Source organism: Falco cherrug, chromosome 1 (assembly GCF_023634085.1).
Source record: "Falco cherrug isolate bFalChe1 chromosome 1, bFalChe1.pri, whole genome shotgun sequence".
In the NCBI taxonomy this organism is placed as follows: domain Eukaryota; kingdom Metazoa; phylum Chordata; class Aves; order Falconiformes; family Falconidae; genus Falco; species Falco cherrug.
The window spans coordinates 57978109-57991754 of NC_073697.1; the positions used below are offsets into that span (position 1 = coordinate 57978109).

The 13646-nt window shown below is 52.9% G+C and overlaps 3 protein-coding genes across 13 annotated transcripts in view; 2 read left to right on the forward strand and 1 right to left on the reverse strand.

Annotated features, from left to right (window-relative positions):
- Window positions 1–3990: 3990 nt before the first annotated feature.
- Window positions 3991–6615, forward strand: SLC10A4 (solute carrier family 10 member 4). The gene is made up of 3 exons (XM_055719082.1): window positions 3991–4490; window positions 4803–5013; window positions 5652–6615. Exons 1-3 carry the CDS (start codon window positions 4105–4107, stop codon window positions 6165–6167), a joined length of 1113 nt encoding a protein of 370 aa, XP_055575057.1. The 5' UTR covers window positions 3991–4104; the 3' UTR covers window positions 6168–6615.
- A 261-nt stretch (window positions 6616–6876) lies between these two features.
- On the forward strand, window positions 6877–9332 carry ZAR1 (zygote arrest 1). Its single transcript, XM_055723798.1, has 4 exons — window positions 6877–7692; window positions 7776–7868; window positions 7963–8037; window positions 8117–9332. Exons 1-4 carry the CDS (start codon window positions 6877–6879, stop codon window positions 8258–8260), a joined length of 1128 nt encoding a protein of 375 aa, XP_055579773.1. The 3' UTR covers window positions 8261–9332.
- Window positions 9333–11504: 2172 nt separating this feature from the next.
- The window catches only part of FRYL (FRY like transcription coactivator), a 185837-nt gene continuing 183695 nt past the window's right edge, over window positions 11505–13646 (reverse strand). For all 11 annotated transcript variants that reach the window (XM_055715557.1, XM_055715549.1, XM_027797290.2 and 8 more), the window contains one exon: window positions 11505–13591. In XM_055715557.1, coding sequence (XP_055571532.1) covers window positions 13333–13591 — 259 coding nt within the window. In that variant the 3' untranslated portion in view covers window positions 11505–13332. The remainder of the gene's footprint in view (window positions 13592–13646) is intronic.

The window sequence follows — 13646 nt, forward strand, 5'->3', positions numbered from 1 at the left end:
AGCACAAAGATAACCATGGAAGAACAAGCAAAGTCACCAGTAGCTCTGCATAAAAATAACCACTCTGAATCTAAGTTATAAGAATAAGTATATGCATTTCATAGAGTTTACCACAAGTTTACCACAAACTGTGTGTAGGGGATCACACAATATACCTTTAAGGAATATTTTAACCCAAACAAATGACAGCAAAGACCTTTTTTTTTTTTTCCCCATAGAAAATTATTACTGTTCTATTAAGTCTTAAGTTTCCTTTTTATTTCTATCTATAACCCAGGTGTGTAGCAAGTACAGCAGAAGTAAAGGGATTCTACATCCCCTGGCAATCAGAAATTACTTCTAGGTCTCACCTGACCATCACTTCCACAGCAGTGTGTTGTCCCAGCCTCTTTAGTATCACCACTGCTTAAAGGTGCTAACCAAAAGCTGTCGTCCTGCAGGACTGCCCTCCGGAGCCTCTCCTCCGCTGCAAACACCCAGCACAGCCCCACAAACCAGCCGGCCCAGGGTGGCAGAAAGGCAGAGCGTGACTTATGGGCAGGTGATGCCATCCCACAGCAGCTGGGCTCCACCACCTCCCACAGACCAGGGCACAACTCCCAAGAAACCAGGGTGGGAGGAACGGGCAGCTGAAGCAGATAACGAGCTGAAATGGGAAGAGTGAGGAAAGAGGGGGGGGCCACCCTTTGTTTTCTCACCCCACCCCACCATTCTGCTTTTAGGTAGTGCTCATAACCCTAGCATGCACCTGAAGTGCAACACGGCTAGGATTTAGGCTTCTATATCCAAGACTGTGATTTAGCTGTAATTTGTCTGGGATTTGCAAACCAGCCCTTTTTGCCCGAGGCTCCTGAGAGCGCAGAGCGATGGGCTTAAGAGCTGCACAGCCCCAGTCTCCTCTCGCTGCCCCAAATTCAGCACAGCACACAACACCCACAGCGCCTTCCCTTGGGGGACACCAAGGGGACCTCACCGCATATACGCGATGATTGCAATTTTGTAATAATCCTGGGCTATGCCAGATGCTTTTAATGTGTTGCAGGAGAAGCGAGTAATTCAAACAATACCTCCGCACAATGCGCTGAGGCAGTCGCTAGCTGAGTGAACTGCAATCACTTTGCTCATTTCTTAACAGCACTGCCAAAATTCCTTACAAGCCTACCCTCTATTTTTCACCTTTGATTCCAGATAAATAAAGAGAAGGCACAAAAAATCCTCTTATAAAAGAGTAAACAAAATTCCTAGTGTTTGAAGGACTTCTGCTACTCCAGACCAGTTTATAGCATAGGTGCTTTCCTATGGAAATCAAACCCCTTCTAAGAACAATATAGGGCAATATTATTTATAAAAGTTACAAACTGCCACAAGCTCACGTTTCAGTGAGTCCTTTCCCTCCCTCTTCTTGCTCTTGCTCTCTCTTACCCTCTCACCCATTTTTCAACAGAAGGACTAACAAGGAATAATTTGAAAATTATATATGATCAGGTTTATTTGCCGAGTCTTTTTATACTCGAACAGTCGATCTGTTGCTTCCAGTAATAGCTGGGTAGGCAGTATGCCTTCTCCTGCCCTCCACAAAAGATAGCAGAGAAGGAATTATCCGCTGATGTGGATACATTGTGGTGTGCACTATGGGTGAGCTAGCTGCCTTGCAGCCAGATGCTGCAAAACTACTTAGCATCACTCCAGACTACTTTAACAGTGACATATTGGGAAAGCCTGCAGCAAGTTAAAGACAAGCACCATGCTCAGTGGAAGATACAGGTTTTTCACTCTGCACGCTGGATGTAAAAATATGCCAGGTGCTGCCCAGGGCAATGGTACTTGCTGGATAGACAACTGGAAGTACGCTGGCTGGGTTCAAACAGCTTTCCCTGGAGTCAGGAGTTTAAACCAAGAGTTAAGTTTGAATTTCAGCTGATAAATTTTAAGAAAAATCTCAAGAGGTCTTGATTTGCTACTATGTGTTCATGGCATTTTCCCACTAGAAACACTATAGTTCAGTGTCCCTTCCAATGATGACCAGGTGCCCCCTGAAAGAGGATGTGTGTTTCACTGCATCTAGGTTTACTGAACTCCTCTTATAACTGCCTATATGATACATGTCATACGTTATGACACAAAAATACCTTCCCACAACCAGCCCTGCTCCAGTGGGGATTTTGGGGAGCGACACTTGGTGATAAAACAGAAGGCCTGGCCTGTGCCCTTCATAAGCAGCCAGCCGCCTTGTGCTCTGCCCAGCTGACCCAGCCTGGGCTTGTCCATGGTGATCCTGGTTGTGCCACAGGGAAACCTCACAGGCATTACTTACAGACCTGGGAGGGTATAAGCAAATGATCTGCATGTTGTGAAGCCAGGTACTGGCTACATGAAGGCTGGGGTAAGATATAGCAGTGGTAAGAGTTTAAGAAGCACAATAAATACACTGCAAGCACTTTTCTGCATATGCAGACCTGAAAATTAAGTCCAGAGGATGCTGTTGGCTCAGAAAGCCAAGCAGACCCTGCACTCCCCTCCTCTAGCAGCACACAGAGCCCAAAAATATGAATGAACTAAAGCAATCTGGATCCTATCTGGTTGTTCAGCTCTGATGACTCATCTTCCCTGCGCTCTCCTTAGGCTAATGACATGGAAACAAACACAGGCAGAACAACATTGAACTTGGCATCATTCTGGCAAAGTCGCCGTATCCAGGATTATGTCACCAGGTACTACTTGCACTTCTTGTGTCACCTGTGCCCCAAGTAAGAATTAAGGATTTAATAAGCAAGCAGTCTGTTTTTCTCTTGAGTCACCAATAATTTCTACTTGAATCCTGGGAGAGCCTAAAATTTTACCCAACTACATTTTTGAGAAACTTGCTGTCTGATGGAGCTTAGGGCAAGCAGCCGGTCAGGGCAGCTCCCGTAGGCTCTCTCCTTCAATTCAATGCATCCCCCTTGAGCTGCGACCTGAGATGCTCCATGCGGAGCAGAGCAGCGCGCTCAGCGTCGAAGCCAAAGGGCAGCCCTTGGGGACACTACGCACTGAGCCGGCTATTCCCACCCAGGAGCAGTGACGTGAAGCGGTGGCTGTGACCCCTCTAAATCCTCTGGGTGAAAAAAGAAAAGATGGTTATGCTCCCAAGACACAGCCAGCAGCGGTGCCAAGCACACAGAGTAAGTCACCGACGTGCACCCAGCGCCTGGAGGCTGCCCTCCTCCCTCGGGAGCTCCTGCCCCTGTAAGCCCCCCCCCCCCCCCCCCCCCCCCCCCCCCGCGCTCGGGTCAGCATTTCACTTCTGATGGAACAGGGTGACACACAATTATTAAATGAAAAGTTTGAAACAGGGGAAACATAAATGCTGTAAGCACAGCTGTATGACCGACAACACGATAATCGCCCTTGGGTGTGATTTTTGGGTGACGGATGACATTTCTTACCCTGGTTTGAATATTCGTGTGTCGCCTGCTTCCCCCGCCTGCACTGACTGCCCTGCAAAGGCGTCACCTCTCCTCGCCGGCTTCTTCCTGGGACCCCACCGGCAGCACGCGGTGCCCCCCGACCTCCCCAGCCGGCTTCCACCCCCCCGCGCCCGCTGCGCAGCCCTCACCAGCACCCGGCAGCTTGCCCGGGGGGGCGAGCCCGGCTGGCCCTCGGCAGGGGGCCGGTGCTGCCCGCCCACACGGCGGGACGCTGCGGCACGGACCGACCTGCCGATGCCGATGCCCAGCAAATCCGCCGCCCCCCCCCCAGCCGGGCTCCCGGGCTGCGGCGCCGGCGCCACGTGGGCTGCCGGGGGTCGCCCCGAGGACGGGGGGGGGCCGGGCGCGGGTCCCCGCCGCCGCCTGCGCTTCCCTCGGCCGGGGCCGGGCGGCGCTGGCGGCCGTCGAGGCGGCGGCGAGACACCGCCCACGGCGGGGGTGGCCACCGCGGGTCCGGGCGGCAGAGAGCGGGGCGCGTCCGCCGGGATGCGGGCTGCAGGGGCTGCAGGGGCTGCCGGGGCTGCCGGGGCTGCCGGGGCCGCCGGGGCCCGCCGCCGCCGCATCCCGCACTGACGCCCCCCGCTCCCTCCTCCGGGGCTCTGCGGAGAACCGGCGGCTGCCGGGGGCCGCGTAGCCCATGGACGGCTCCGCGCAGCCCCCGACGGCGGCGGGGGCCGGCGGCCCCGACGGCGGGTCGCTGGCGGGGGGCGGCGAGGCGTTCGGGGACCGCTCCCTCAGCCAGGGCTTGAGCGTGCTGGTGGGGCTGGCGCTCTGCGTGACCATGCTGGGGCTGGGCTGCGCCGTGGAGCTGGGGCAGCTGGGACAGCAGCTGCGGCGGCCCGTGGGGCTGCTGCTGGCGCTACTGGGGCAGTTCGTGGCCATGCCGCTGCTGGCCTTCCTCCTCGCCCTCATCTTCGCCCTGGACGAAGTAGCGGCCGTGGCTGTGCTGCTGTGCGGCTGCTGCCCCGGGGGCAACCTCTCCAACCTCATGTCGGTGCTCGTCGACGGGGACATGAACCTCAGGTAAGCGCCCTGCCCCCCCTCGCCCCCGGCCGCCCGGGGGGCTGCGGCGGCCCCGGGACGCGGGGAGGAGGGGGGGGGGGCTGCTGGGCACCTGCGGCGGTGGGGCCGGGGCGGCCGGGCGGGCGCGGCTGGAAGCCCCCGGCGCTGCCCTCCTGCCTCTGCCGGGGCGGGCGGGCCTTACACGGCCCCCGACAGGCGCCTGCCGCCCCCTTCCCTGCAGAGCCCCCCTGCCCGCGGGGGCTGCGGCTTCCCGGGGCTGCCCCCCGGCCGGCCGGGCGGTGATCCGGTATCTCTGTGGTTCCCCCGGCGCAGCATTATCATGACGGCCTCCTCCACGCTGCTGGCCCTCTTCCTGATGCCCCTCTGCCTCTGGGTCTACAGCCGCCACTGGATCAACACGGCGCTGGTGCAGCTGCTGCCCCTGGGGGCGGTGAGCCTGACGCTGGGCAGCACCCTGCTGCCCATCGGCCTGGGGGTGCTCATCAGGTACCGGCACCCCCGCGCCGCCGACCTCCTGGTGAAGGTAGGCATGGCCCCGGGGTGGGGGGTGGGGGATGCCCGGGCACGGCACCGAGGACTGAGCCGGGCAGCGGAGCCTTTCTGGTCCCTCCCAACCAATGGCAGCTTCACACAGGCATATTCCACTACTTAGGTGGAATATGAGGACTTCTAGTCTCGAAATCAAATGGTGGGACAGAGATGGAAAACGAGGGCTATGGCAGGTTACCCCCCCCCCCAGTGCACCGGGAGGAGGGCAGCCTGGCGCTGCACCCCTGGCCTGGAGCAAAGGCATTCCCCGGGGTCGGGCTCTCTCCCAGCTCCTGCTGCACCCAGGACAAGCAAAACCAACCTGCAGTCACAGCGGCACTGCCTTAAAACGTGCAAACGGGTTAGGTTTATTACGGAAGGAAAAGTGAAGCACAAGCCCTGGCACTCTTGTTTCCCAGCAGGTCACCCCCAAGCAAAATGATGGAGGGCAATCTGAGCCCCTTTCTTTCCTGGGTTATGATCAAACACCAGCGAAGTCCCAAGTCGGAAGCAAACCCGGGAAGGGCAGTGCAACCATGTTTTGCAGTTCAGACTCTATCTAGCCTCTGCCTGCTATGCTTATCCTTTTAAATAACCCACTTGTTGTTTATCAATATCTGTGTCTGTTGCCAGATTTCCCTGTGGTCCCTCTTGGTGACTCTGGTGATCCTGTTCATCCTGACTGGGACCATGCTGGGCCCAGATCTGATGGCACATATTCCCGCATCTGTCTACACCATTGCAGTGCTGATGCCTCTGGCTGGGTACGCCTTGGGATACGGCTTAGCCACGGTCTTTAAAATGCCCCCACACTGCAGGAGAACAGTGTCTTTGGAAACAGGGTGCCAAAACGTCCAGCTCTGCACCGCCATCCTAAAACTCACCTTCCCCCCGGAGCTCATAGGGAGCATGTACATGTTTCCCCTGCTTTACGCGCTTTTTCAGTCAGCAGAAGCGGGACTCTTTGTGCTGGTATACAAGATGTATGGGAGAGACAGCTACAAACAAGATACACTCGGCGAAGAGGAAGACACAGATATTTCCTACAAGAAACTGAAGGAAGAGGAGGTGACCGATACTTCGTACGGCACAGTGACCACGGAGGAGCACAGCTCTGTTCAGATGGAGCCGGTGCAGACGGCGCTTTAGGCAAGATAAGGAGGGGATGCCGGGGGATGTGTGATGTGTGTTGTGCTTGCAACCAGGCTGGGGCCGCGCTCACTGCTGTGTGAGCGGAGCTGCCCGGCCTCCGTCATTTCTTCAGCTGCTCCCATTGTACGAGGTGATGTGTAAACGTTAATTACCGTGACTGTTGTATTTCCTCAGAAATAAATACGAAAGAAAATTTAAAAACACAGGGAAAAGTACGACTGCAATGCAAACCAGTAACCGTTCGTCTGCACGCAAGAAGGCTCCTGCCCGCCTGAGCACAGCCGGGATGGGCAGGAGGAAGGTGACGAGCGTTTCGCAGGGGTGAAGCCGGTGCGGTGCCGGTTGCGGATGAACGGGCAAACCACCCCGCGCGCGTGTACCTCTGTGCCTCCCACCCGCTGTAACAGCGTCGTGCTCGTTGTTGTCACCACAAATACATGGCGAAGCTGAACCAAACCCGTGTGCCCCCCTGATTAATGGCGCGGGGGCGGCTAAGGGCGGCGCTGGCTGGCTCACAGGGGCGCTGCGCTGGGGGTGGGGGTGCCCGGCCCCAGGCCCGCACCGCGCGGGGACGGGCCGGGGCCGCCGGGGCCGCCGGGGCCGGCGCCGTCGGGGGCGGGGGAAGCGCGGCCCCGGCCCCCGCCCCGCCCCGCCCCGCCCGGGGTATTTAAGGCCGCCCCCCGGCGGTCACCCCGGGTCCGGCGCGATGGTGGACGAGGCGATGGAGAGCTACCTGTACACCACCTACCACCCCTACTCCTACCGCTACCCGCCGCCCAAGGGCAAGGGGGGGGCGGCGGGCGGCTGGCGGCCCCGGGGCAGCGGCTACTTCACGGGCTACGGGGAGGCGGCGGCGGCCGAGTACTTCGACAACTACCAGCGGGCGCAGCTGAAGGCCATCCTCTCCCAGGTCAACCCCAACCTCACGCCGCGGCTCCGTAAGGCCAACACCAAGGAGGTGGGCGTCCAGGTCAACCCGCGGCAGGACGCCTCGGTGCAGTGCTCGCTCGGGCCCCGCACGCTGCTGCGCCGCCGCCCCGGCCCCGCCAGCGCCCCCGGGCCGCGGCCCCGCCAGGCCGAGCAGGAGCAGGGCAGCCCCGCCACCACCAGCACCCGCGCCGTCCGCTTTCCCCGCACCATCGCCGTCTACTCGCCCATGGCGTCCCGCAGGCTCACCGCCTTCCTGGAGGAGCCGGGCCCGGAGCCGGAGCGGCGGCCGCAGCAGGAGAAGGCGGCGGCCGTCGAGGAGGAACCGGACGCGCTGCGGGAGCAGCGGGAGGCCGAAGCGGCCGCCGTGCGGGCCAGCTGGGAGAAGCCCCCCGAGGGCGGTGCCGAGCCGCTGGAGCAGCGCTCGGCCGAGCCGCCGGAGCAGTGTCCGCCCGCGGCCCCGGAGCCGCCGCCGGCGGGGCCGGAGGGGAGCCAGGAGGAGCCGGCGGCGGCAGCAGCAGCCCCGCGGGCAGAGCCGCCGGCCGCCACCCAGCAGCGGGAGCCGGCGCCGGGCAAGACCCGCCTGCGCTTCCAGGTGAGGGGCGGCGGGGGGCCGCGGAGGGGGCCGGGCTGGCCCGGCAGGCTCCCGTCCCGTCGAGTAACGGCTGTCCCCGGCAGTTCCTGGAGCAGAAGTACGGCTACTACCACTGCAAGGACTGCAACATCCGCTGGGAGAGCGCCTACGTCTGGTGCGTGCAGGGCACCAACAAGGTAGGGCAGGCTCGGGTCCCCCCGGCGCGGCCCCCCGCCGCCGCCCCCGCTCACCCCACTGTGTCCTCGTGTGTCCCCCCCCGTCCCCCCCCAGGTGTATTTCCGGCAGTTCTGCCGGACCTGCCAGAAGTCCTACAACCCGTACCGCGTGGAGGACATCACCTGCCAGGTAAGGGGCCCCCCCCTCCCCCCCCGGGTCCCCTGCCTTGCCCCGGGCCGCGCCGCCGACCGTCGCCTTTCCCCCCCAGAGCTGCAAGCAGACGCGGTGCACCTGCCCCGTGAAGATGCGCCACGTGGATCCCAAGCGGCCCCACCGCCAGGACCTCTGCGGGAGGTGCAAAGGGAAGCGCCTCTCCTGCGATAGCACGTTCAGTTTCAAATACATCATCTGAGGGGGATTGGGGTTTGGGTTTTTTTGGTTTGGTTTTGTCTAGAGCTTCTCTGGAAAACTGCAGGTAGAGCAGGGGTTTTTTTGTTGTTGGTGGTATTGTTGAAGGTACTTACTGAGGTGTAGCTAGGAAAGCAAGCAAATAAAAGTACTGCAAAGCACTCTCAAGTGATCAGGTGGGTTTGTACCCAGCTCAGGGGGTGCATCTTGCAATTTGTGTAACTTGCATAGGGGAAGAGCCTGCAAATAATGTCTTGTAAATTGGTGATCTTCTGGGCAGCAGGTGGCTCAGGACCTTGTAGAATCCTGAGTGGGCAAGGATCTCTCTTAACTGCTCCTACCCTTGAACTAATCAAACACTTGAAGTTAACATCAAATTGATAATTTTCAGTAGGTAGCAGAGCACCATTCATGAACACCTAATAGCGTTCAGGTGCTGTGCATGCTTCTAGTCCATGTAGAAAGTCTCCTGCACCTGTTCTTAATCACTAGAAAATGAGAAACGCTGTGTTAAGGAATCGTCACTTCTACTGGTACAGGTGGTCTGAATTTAGTTAAGCTGGTGTTCTTGTCTTGTAAACTAAAGGCAAAGAAAGCTTGTGGTTAATGCATCCGCAGGGGCAGTTCTCTCAAACTGTTGAGGGAGTCACTGATGTTACTGTCTCTTGGTAAACAAGTTGCCTATCTTTACTTCCACGAGGTTATCAAGAGAAGCGATGCTTCAAAGGCTCAGAGTATGATACTGCATTTGCCTGGCTTCCTCCTGTGCCTCGCCTGCAGGTGCAAGAGCAAGGTGCATTTAGTTATGGTTTAGGCGCCTGCCTTGGGGAAGGATCGAACTCCCACACCAGGCTGGGGCTGCAGCTAGGGATTGTACTTCTGGTGTTTGGTACTAACGGCAGAACCAGCATGGGTACTGGCAGGTGATGCTCTGTGAAGCCTGTCGGTGCAGTCAGTGGTAATGGCCTCTGTAGGGACTCTGTGCTTCAGCAAAGTGTTACAAGCTGACTCTGGGACTATAGCATCACCATCTCAACAGATTCACAAGCTAGTAAAACCTACGCCCCCACCCCCCAGTCTGCCCTGTGGCCAAGGAGCTCTGTAAACCTGGGGGGGGGGGGGGGGGGGGGGGAACTACCTTTCTGGGAGTGTTAATAAAGCTGTTAAAACTTGAAACAGCATAATGATGCACGAAGCCTTTTCGTAGAACTCTTGAGGTAGCTTCTACTTAGACTGATTTATCTTGGTTGTAACAAACCTACCTACCCCTGTTCCCAGAGTACTTGAGAAGGCTCTTTTAAATACTAAAGGGGGCACCAGTCTGAGCCAGTGCTCCGTAACAACTTTAGTGCCAGGTGGTCTTGAATCCCTAAATGGAAGCTAGCGTATGGCAGGGTAGGCAAACACTGCCCTTTGTACCAACAAATGTCTGCTAGAGGGACAGTGTTAATTCTGTAAGCTTAACTCTTCTTGTTGTAGATTCCTGCTTTATTTTAACATGCCACTTTGAACTTGCTGTAGTAACTAAGGCTTAATGCCTCAACACCAATTTATTGCCAGGTAATTTTATTCTTGCTCCATTTGTTATTATAGCAGCACGAGGCGCTCTGGGATCAAGTAGATCTACCACCTCCAGAATGGGGTGACACTGTGGTATTCCATGCTTCTGCCTGAATGAAGCATTTTCCCATGTGCCACTGTAGAAGGAAATATCCCTTCCTTTAACAGCTCACTGAAAGGCTTTCAGTCTCTGTTCAACTTAAAAGTACAACTGCAGCTGGGCAGTTTTCTGTTGTAGCTGCCTGTGCCTTGCACTTAACCTGTAGTTACACCAATGAGCAGTGGCAAGTCTGCAGCTTGAGGAGGAACACAGTTGAGGGCCCCCTCTGCAGCTGTGTGCCCATTATCTGACTCTGCTTGCAGTTGCAACTGGGATGCCTTTTTTTTTGTATTTCCATCTAAGGATGTTCTTCAATATATTTTCCTGTTTGCCTTGCCCATTTTTAACAGCTGTAGCCTGTCCCTGATGGGGGGGGGGGGGGGGGGGGGGGGGAGATTGTGGTGAGCCTGTGTATCTTGTAATGAGTTTCAGAACTTGAGCTCTGTGCCATGGGTAGCATGAAGTTGTACAGCAACTCACAGCAGTATGAGCTGTCACGTGCTCCCTGTTTATATAGCTGTCCCTGCAAGCACTGCTTTGAGGGTTACTTGCTGTGAATATGGCGACTTTGGGGCAAAGATCATCAGTAATAGCCCAGAAATACAGTACAACTTGAGTTGTCTGCACTAACTACAGTCAAAGCAGCAGTTGCTTCTGTTGGGTAAGGTGTAGAACAGGCGCAGGCGAGCTGTATGGTGTACTTCAACAGCAACTGCCCAAGCAAGCAGCTGATGAAGGCTCCAAGCGGCAGGTAGTGGCAAAGAGCCACCCCTGCCTTCATCAGCTACTGCAAGGTTTTGAGGCTGGGAGGAGCGAGTGCAGTGGGCAGCAGTATTAAACAAGCTTTTCTTCATCCTGTAGCTCTACGTGTCATTCCTCTTAGATAAATATATTAAATGCTTTTACTGCTTGATGCCAAAGTACAGTTCTGTATCCTCTCCCACTTTACTGCTCCGTTATGTCCTTGACAGCATCCACTGTATCATGGGCACAGATTCCTAGACTCAGCAGAAAGAAGGAAAGCTACTCATGACCTGTGATTATGCAAAGCAGAAAGGAACGGCCTCATGCTGCTAATTCATCAAAGATATCTTGCACTTGCTCTGTACAGCTCTTTCACAAAGATGCTTTTAGTCAGTGCTATATTCACTGCATCTTACAAAAGATGTCTGATGCTTTGCCTTGTTTGTAGATGGCTTTACCATACTCTCAGATTTGGCACAGACCTGGTCAGGTAATGTAGTGTGACAGCTTATGTGGTAGTTGAGAATGAGTAATTTTGGGGAAGCTTCACAAAGTTGAAGCAATATCAAAGACCATCAGCTAGCATGATTCTGTTCCATAGGGCAGGTTCCGCTAGTCATTGTAAACTGAGATGTGCAACATAACAAATTATGTATATAAATTCAGCTCAGAGTTGCTATGAGAAATCTTTTAACAGCTTCAGGAGATACGTAGGAAAATGCTGGTGCCATTGACAGGACATAAAAGGAAAAAACATGATTTCAGGGCACCTAGGCTTCTCTTGTCAGTATTCAAGTCTGTTTAGCTAAAGTATTTAAACTCTAGCTTGTAAAAATACACAAAGTGACAGATACAATGTCTTTTATTTTTACAAAAAAAGCTGGTAAAAGATGAAGTAAATAAAACTAATGCACCACTAAATAAAACTACTTATCCCCAGTAAATACTTATTAAATAATTAAGAACATCATCTACAGTACCACAAAACCATCAAAATAATACAACTTTATCAGGAACAGGGGAAAAAATACAGTTATTATGGATGTGCCTTGACCAGTTACAGAGCTTGTTAGGATAACATAACTACTGTCAGCAGTCCAACAGCGTGCACAGTGCCTTCAATTAATGCATTTCAGCATAATTACATTTCTAGTGGGGTCCAATTCCCCCCAAAAGGCAGAGCTAAGAAATTCAATTCTACATTCTAAACTCTGGAATTAGAACCTATTAAAAAAATCACAGTGGGTAAGAGATGTATATAAAAATACCAGGTGTTCCTTTCAAATCACAGGAATCATGGGACTACATTCTTTTCTGGATTTTTTTTGGTTTTTTTTGTGTTTTTTTTTTTTTCTTACAAAATGCTATTGGTTTCAACAGAATCCAGTTTGTTTTATGCTACAGACTTTGACACTGAACTATGAGTATATTGCCTGTTTGCATGTTTTGGTAGTCAGGTTTCTTTTTTTTTTTTCCTTCTATATAGTCCCAATTCCTTAGGCTTGAGTCATGAAGATGCATGTATGTGCATTCAAACTCTTTGAACCCTGCAGACTACTCAGACTGCAAGTAATGTATGTGACTACAGATAGGGAGACCCCCCCCTTCCCCTCATAGCTTTATACACCTACTGTCTTAACAGTGCATTGCACAAATTTACAAGAAAAATACTGGTTTTGCACTATACAGTTTCTAGAATATATACAGAATAAAATAAGTTAACTTCTAATGAGAATTGCTGATGGGCAGCATATATCTTTAATATACATTTTAAAGTCTCTGCAGGCAGCTACTTTTTGGTTAGTTGTTATCAATATTTGTAACATAAGCACTGATCAGAGAACTGAGCAGCATTCCAATAAAGTTAACAGATATATTATTTCTTTTAGAAACACTGGGAAATCCCAGTTTAAAATATTATTAAATGTCCTAACATTTACACACTATGAGGATTAGATCTAATAAAATAAAATTTCTTCAAAAATAATCTTGCAGCTCTTTTAAGCATGCTCTGAGACCTTATTTAACAATCATCCATACCTTCAAAAAATCACCTGTCACATAGCCATACATTCTAACTCACACACATCATCTTCTTGTTACAGACAACAAAAGCAAATAAAACATTGAGAAGTCAATGGTTTTTGCAGTTGTAAGTCATTCCACTCGTGTTTGACCACACATTCTTCATGATGTTGCAAAGTGTCTCAGTAGATACTAAGTTGACTATATATCTACTACTGCTGGAAAGCCAGGAAGCCTTGCAGGTCTTCAGCCAAAAGAAACCAGCCTTGGTTTTAGCCTCATCCCACCTGCAATATTGATTCAACCTTTAGAGGCTGTTACTGCAAACACCATTTATAGTTCTGTTGCAACAGAAAATAATGCATATATAATGCATTACATTTAAATTTAAGCCCTTTTCCTTTCATGTAGTTCTTATACATAAATTTAATAAAAAAATACTACTGCCACACAGCTACTGTGTAGAAAGAGCAGTCAAGTAAGATGTTCTCTTCTGTTTTCAGATTTTTACTTTTGATGAAACAATTTCTTGCTGTAATGAAACTGTTGGTTGTCAGGGTTGCTGGAGGGTGGGTTTTTTCCATGAAAGGTGCTCAATAATAGTCTGAAGCATCTTCATCATAATTTCTTTTTGAAATGACAGCTGTTCAGAATCCAGTGCTCACAAGATTTATTCCTGGTTTGACTTTCCCTAGAAGCCGATAGGATTGCACCATGCGTAGAGACTCGCGAATTTCTAGGTTAAGTTCCATCAGCTTTGAGCTGGCCTCAGACATGTCTTGGTTGGAGCCTACTACTGCAAAACTACCAGTCTGACCAAGTGTCTGATGACGGAAATATATGTGCAGCAAGGTTTGAACTGGGTCATCTTCAGAACTGCCAAAGATGTCGTGGGGCCAAATGGATCTGTAAACACACAATTTGTATATAAATATTAAAAAGAAAATAGTTACATACTCTT